The sequence below is a fragment of the Podarcis gaigeae genome (genome assembly GCF_964106915.1).
Source record: "Podarcis gaigeae genome assembly, chromosome: 16".
NCBI classification, from domain to species: Eukaryota; Metazoa; Chordata; class Lepidosauria; order Squamata; family Lacertidae; genus Podarcis; species Podarcis gaigeae.
The window spans coordinates 6,215,980-6,222,764 of record NC_139693.1 but is presented as its reverse complement, the minus strand read 5'-3'; the positions used below and the strand labels follow the sequence as shown (position 1 = coordinate 6,222,764).

General features: G+C 44.1%; 1 protein-coding gene across 1 annotated transcript; it reads left to right on the top strand.

The window, feature by feature from the left end:
* Window positions 1-3,753: 3,753 nt before the first annotated feature.
* LOC310834400 (uncharacterized protein) lies at window positions 3,754-6,463 on the top strand. The gene is made up of 2 exons (XM_083717892.1): window positions 3,754-3,890; window positions 5,411-6,463. Exon 2 carries the CDS (start codon window positions 5,439-5,441, stop codon window positions 6,165-6,167), a length of 729 nt encoding a protein of 242 aa, XP_083574018.1. The 5' UTR covers window positions 3,754-3,890; window positions 5,411-5,438; the 3' UTR covers window positions 6,168-6,463.
* Window positions 6,464-6,785: the final 322 nt, after the last annotated feature.

Genomic DNA, 6,785 nt, shown 5'->3' with positions numbered 1-6,785 from the left:
TGGTACTGACAGATTTCGTTCATGTAAAATATGCAGGGATGCTTCGTATGCAAAATGAACCACGGAAAGAGAAAGGAAGTGACTGATTTAAGATTGTTTAAATGAAAATTTCAAAATGTAGAAAATTTATGTTAAAAATTGTGTCTGTGTGTGTATTTTTTTAAGGCCAGAAAGTCAGGGGTGTGAAGACCTGTGTGTATTTTTGGGGGGTGTTTCAATCACCCACACTTTGTTCATGTTTGTTAAAGTGGAGACTCCTGCTCTCAGAATTTTGAAGGAGGGAATATTTTTGTTGTGAGAAATCTCCCAACCCACCAAAGTCTGTTTTCCAGGTGGGACTACAGAAATAGACAGAGCCCAAATCTAAACAATTGAAGGCACTCAAGAGGGTGATCTTTATTTCACTGCTTTAGTAGAATCCCTCACCCACCAGGTAAAGTGGGGGCCAGAGATGCCCATGGCATAGTACAAAGGACTCTTTAACATCTTCTCAAACAAAGAACCTTAAGCTAATTGGTTCTATTTTGTCACATCATTGCTTACATTGCTCATATACACTCATGAAAATCAACGTTTTCGTCTATCAGGTTACCTTGAAAGTAGACTTTGTTCCATTGCCTCTACAACACCCTTATCTCTTATCTTCTTTTTTTAAAACATAATTTTTATTAGTTACAGATAGGTAGCCGTGTTGGTCTGCCATTGTCAAAACAAAATAAAAAAAATCCTTCCAGTAGCACCTAAAAGACCAACTAAGTTAGTTCTAGGTATGAGCTTTCGTGTGCATGCACACTTCTTCAGATACAATGAAACAGAAGTTTCCAGACCCTTCTATATAGTGAGAAGGTGGGGAGGGGTATTACTCAGAAGGGTGGTGGGAATGGGTGATTGGCAGATAGCTGTGATGAGCCTGTTGATGACTCTTAACGACTGCAATAGGTCTTACAGGAAAAAGCAAGGGGTGAGAAGGTGAAAAATGGCTTTGTCATGTATAATGAGACAAGAATCCAATGTCTTTGTTCAGACCAGGTCTCTCCATGGTTTTAAGTTTGGTAATAAGTTGCAATTCAGCAGCTTCTCTTTCCAGTCTATAATTTTTATTAACAGGCCAATCAAATCACATTGTTTCAGATGTGACAATTCACTGATGGACGTATCTATGTGCTGGCTCACTGGGGAAACTTTTGTTGTTGTTGTTTAGATATTTAGTCGTGTCCGACTCTCCGTGACCCCATGGACCAGAGCACACCAGGCACTCCTGTCTTCCACTGCCTCCTGCAGTTTGGTCAAACTCATGTTGGTAGCTTCGAGAACACTGTCCAACCATCTCATCCTCCGTCGTCCCCTTCTCCTTGTGCCCTCAATCTTTTCCAACATCAGGGTCTTTTCCAGGGAGTCTTCTCTTCTCATGAGGTGGACAAAGTATCTTCAGGATCTGTCCTTCCAGTGAGCACTCAGAGCTGATTTCCTTAAGAATGGATAGGTTTTTTCTTCTTGCAGTCCATGGGACAACCAAGAGTCTCCTCCAGCACCATAATTCAAAAGCATCAATTCTTCAGCGATCAACCTTCTTTATGGTCCAGCTCTCACTTCCATAAATCACTACTGGGAAAACCATAGCTATAACTATATGGAAAACTGTGATATGGGCAGCCATGATCCCTGAAACCTGGGATCATGTACACAGCACGTGCACACACTCTTGCACAAGAGATAATCACTGGCATCCTGGCATCTGGATGCCAGACAGGCAGTCATTCCATGGAGAATGGCAAACCATCCAAGAATGGATTAGGTCTTCTGTCAGGACAAAGAGGTGTGATTAACTTGGCCTGGGAAACCAGGAACTTATAAACTTGGGTGTCTGGTGGAGGTCAAGGGAAGGATAGGGGCAAACCTGATGTTCAGGTTTTTATCACCAGACCCTCCCAATTTGTGATGTATGCATGAAGTAATTTTAGGGGTGTTGTGGGTATCTTTGTAAAACTGATAAAAGTGGGAGACATCCTTTGTTCTGCGCTTCCATCTTGCTCCAATGGTCATCAATAGAACAATGAACAATAGCAAGCGCAGTAATAAAGAGCCCACTTGTGATATAACAGTGGTTCAGTGCTCAGACATCATTCCGGTAATCCAACATTTCGTCGCTAAAGAGCTAACTCATTGGGCTTGGTAGTAAAATAATATACAAGTGAAGACAGTGTGTAAATGACTTAAAGCAGGGGTATATCTGTCCCGCTCTGCATGTTTCCATTGGGAGGAGCATAGAAAGAGGACAATGTCCTTCAGATTGTTAAGCCTTCCTAGGAAACATGGGAAAAGTTAACTAATTGTCTTTGAAATTGTTCAAGATAAAAACCTATTTTGGAAAGAGAAGAAATGAGCACTGAACCACTGATATATTACAAGGGAACTCTTTATTTCACCCTCTTTTGTCCTCAGGGCCACTTGGATGCTTGTAAGAAGGTTTTTGGAACTCTGCTTCAGGAATGAAAGTTTGTGGGTTGTGTTGCTGGGACCCAACAGGAAAATTGGGAAAGGTGTTGTCCATTTAGCAAGCACATTAGCAAGCTGAAACAGGAGGAAGATGGTGAGGTTCTCTGTGCCCTGTGTTTGATGAGGGTGGAAGGGGGCACATGCAATTCAGCCCCACTTTGGGGAGGGGAGAGTTGGAAAAGTAGGTAGGGTAGGGTAGGAGATAGGGAAAGGGGGAAGGTGATGAGTAGAAGGTTAGAAGGGTAGAAAGGAAGGAAGGTGGAGAGGGGAAAGGAGTGGGTAGGGGAAGGAATAGTAGAAGGCTTGGAAGGAGGGAGGGGATGGTAGAAGGGTGGGAAGGGAAGGGAAGGGGAGAAAGGGGAGGAGGGGATGAAGGATTTAGGGGAGGGGGAGTGGTGTGGGAGGAGCTGTCTGGAGCGAGAGAAGAAGCTGCGTCACAAAGCCCAGTGTCCTTATTTTCATCTGAGGGATGTTGGAGGGTATCTAACAAGTGTACACTCCTTCATGCCAACTGATGTACAGTGTATAAAAAGCCTTCACTTCTGCTCAACATCATGTGTGTACACATCCTTTGCTACAAAGAACCCAATGTTAGTCCTATTCAGAGTAGATCCCTTCACAACTAATTTAGGCTGCTGGTTTCCAATAGGTTTACTCCAAGAAGAACTTAGATGAGTGTTTATCAACAAATCCACACACTTAAAAAACACACACACACCCTGATTAACATAGGAATGACTTACTTGATTGATATAGTGCATTTATATTCTTCCTTTTTCTCCAGGAACTCAAAGTGGCCTACATGGTTCTCCCCTTCCTCATTTTCTCCCCACATTCCTGTTAGATAGGTTAGGCTGAAAGGCAGTGACTGGCCCAAGGTCACAGTCAGTGAGCTTCATTGTCAAAAGTGGATTTGAACCCTGGTTTCCCACATCCAGTCCAACACCCTAAGGACTGTACCACAACAGTCTCTTGGATAAACAAGTGCAGTAGCAATTGGGACTGGATATATTCTGATTTGCTTATCTCTAGCAAAAGCCCACCCTTGAATACATCACCCATCAAGAGCCCCCACAAATAGGTGAGGCACCGCTACAAAGCAGCATCACAGGAACTTACTCATTAGGTGGAGCACCTTCATTAAGCTGTTTACGCTCTGTAAAATGACTAGTGATACAAAAGTGAGATATGGATCTCATGATTTGACTGACATCTTGGGCTTGATGAGGCCGACAGTTAAGGGAAGTTCTAACTGTGCCACTCACCATTCCTGGGGTGCCTCACTTCCCATAGGAGTGGCCAGAAGATGGGTATAAAGAGGATCTCTGGTCCCCAAGCTCATCATTCGAATCCATTGAGACTTCTCCATCGTTCCAGCACATCTGCTAAACAAGGTAAGCTCAATGCTCAGATCACCCTCCTTCCTTTGAATGGATGGAAACATCTTCAGCTATGCACAGATGGAACAATAATGCTATTTGGGTTGGAGGCTGCAAAGGGTTGATTTGGGTTCTTGATGCAGTGTGCAATTCCTTGAAGTCACTGGAGGGAGAGGGACCTTTTTCTCGATGCAAATGAGAAGTGGAGAATCTGTTGGGAGTTCTTCCTTTGTTCTCTGGGTATTTGCTGCTAAGGTTTGGGGTGAAATATTGGTGCACAGTGTAGCTACTGTATCCACAAACATGCAGAAGCTTGTTGTAATTGGAGTTGGGCGATGGTACTTGAGCAGCAGAGGTCACAGCAGATGAATTGGTGTGTCCTCCCCAACAGCAATGCTTGAATGATAGCTGCAGCTAAGCCAAAGTTTTCTTCAAGGCATTTTAATCCTTTTAAATTAAAGGATTAATCTGTCAGACAAAAAATTCACTGAGGAATTGTTTCCGGCAGAGGCCTTATACATCCATGCACAGTTTGCAGGGCCAGACCTGCTTAACTCGTGTAGTGGAGCAATGTTATCCCATTATCTGACCTCCATATTTACACCACATAAATGGTTTGGCTTGTTAGCTTGCAGTCATCCAGGAAAGCACTGAGGAAGCAGATTCAAGGAAGATAGTACAGGAAACAGCTGAAGCTAGCGATTCTGAAGGTGGTCAATCAGTGTCTGAGTTCCATCACTGCAAAGCAGGAACAAAATAGAAAAAAGGGGATACAGGACAATACAGTCTGAGAAACATGGCACGTCAGTGAGTAGACTAGATTACAACCTTCCGCCCCAACATGGTTATGTTCTACATGTGGGAAATTCTTTTGCACTGGCTAGGTACGTTTACATGACAGGTAGAATCATATCTATCCATCTACCTACCTACCTATAGCTCTCAAAATTTGTATGCTATTCAATTGTTTGCAAAATAAGGTAGTTATTTTTTTAAAAAAAAAGGAAGAGTAAAACTTTCCAGGTGTCTTTTTAAATGAAAACATTCAAAGGATAATTAAAATAACCAATAAGCTAAAAGCCACATTAAACCATCATTGTTTCTCAATAGGCTTGATGACAGAAGATATTTTAGCAGAGGCAGAAAATACTACTGCAACCTGATATCAACTGTCAGGAAGTTCTGAAATGTGGGTGGTGCAATACGAAAATATCAATTTCTTAGAAATGTGCAATGAGTACCATGTGGCATCTGTAAGAGTGCCAGTTTCAGAGATCAAAGTGTTTAAATGAATGGACATTTATGGAGAAAGGAAACTGGTCCTGAACTGTCTCTTCTTCCCGACACACACACAAACAAACAAAAACACACACAAACATGTGTTCAACCATGTGATCCAACACACTGCCAATAGCCCCCTGTACTCCCTGGTGCTGCAGCCTGGACACAAGTTGACCACCATGAGAATGAGGTCTTTTGGGAAACGAGCATTGCAGCCAGCAGTGTGCATTAACTATGCTTTCTCCACTTTCCAGGTCTAACGCACCACACCAAAGCCGAAAGATGAGCAAGCAAAGACAAAGCAGGGGTGGCTGTTGCTGCTGTGGCAGTTCAAGGGGCGGCTGCTGCTGCTGCTCTGGAGGTGGTGGCGGAGGCGGACAGTCCGGCGGAGTCATTGTTATACCAAGTGGAGGTGGATATGGAGGTGGATATGGAGGCGGCCAGCAAAAGATCCCAATGGTTGTTGGCGGAGGATCTGGAGGGGTTTGCTGCGGAGCCAGTAGCGGTGGCGCAGTGTGCTGTGGATCATCTGGTGGCAGTGGCCAGTCTTCTGGGTGTTGCGTTGGAGGTGGAATGGGTGGTGGATATGGAGGTGGATATGGATATGGCCAGCAAAAGATCCCCATAGTTGTTGGTGGAGGATCTGGAGGGGTTTGCTGTGGAGCTAGCGGCGGCCGTGGCGGTGCAGTATGTTGCAGCTCGTCTGGCTCCGGGGGCGCCGTTTGTTGTAGCTCATCCGGTGGTGGAAGCTCAGGTGGGGTTAAGGTGATTGGAGGAGGATATGGTGGAGGAGGATACAGTGGAGGCAGTGGGAAAACCATTGTCGTAGCTGGTGGAAGCAGTGGTGGTGGCAGTGGCGGAGCTGTCTGCTGCAGCAGTGGCAGTGGTGGAGCTGTCTGTTGCAGCAGCAGCGGATCTGGTGGTGGATACTCACAGACCAAGTGCCCCATTGTCGTCCCACCATGCATTGGGACAACGAAGCAGGTCTGCCCATTGCCAAGCATCAAGTAAAATGCAACATTTGCCAAGCAACCCAAGAAAAGTGAACTTTGCTACCTCGCATCAGCATCCCGACAACGACATGTTAAACCCAGGACACTTCTGCATGTTGCTTTCTTTGCTCTTTCATTCTTCAATGGCATTTTATGCTTGCATGTTCAATGTGTGGCTCATTCTTCAATGTAACTTATGAATGGCTGTGTGTGTTTGCGGTGGATGGGAGTTTCCTTATCCACCCTCCCCTGCTGATTTCCTTGCTTCAATTTCCCATAATGCATGGGAGAGAATAAAACTTATTTCAGAATCAACACATCTGCAGTGTCTTCTTCCATCACCCCATTGCCATTGTCATAATTCATCACACCTCCATGGTTTCCCCAAATTTTCAAATGTTCCTGCATATTATAGTTATTCTACACCTTATCTTCAACACAATTTTCTCAGATAAGATCTCCTGCTGTTCTTATTCCAAGCATACTTGTGTTTTAACAAGTTCACATTAGGGTTTTTTTTAAAAAAGAAATAATCGATGAACATTTCCCACAACTCTTTAAAGTCTGCCTCATCCTTACCTCTAATTCTACTTGTTAAACTTGCCAATTCTGAAAAATTTCATCAATTTCAGCTTCC

Excerpts from the sequence above, each read along its gene's own strand:
- LOC310834400 (XM_083717892.1), top strand. The coding sequence starts at position 5,439 with ATGAGCAAGCAAAGACAAAGCAGGGGTGGCTGTTGCTGCTGTGGCAGT.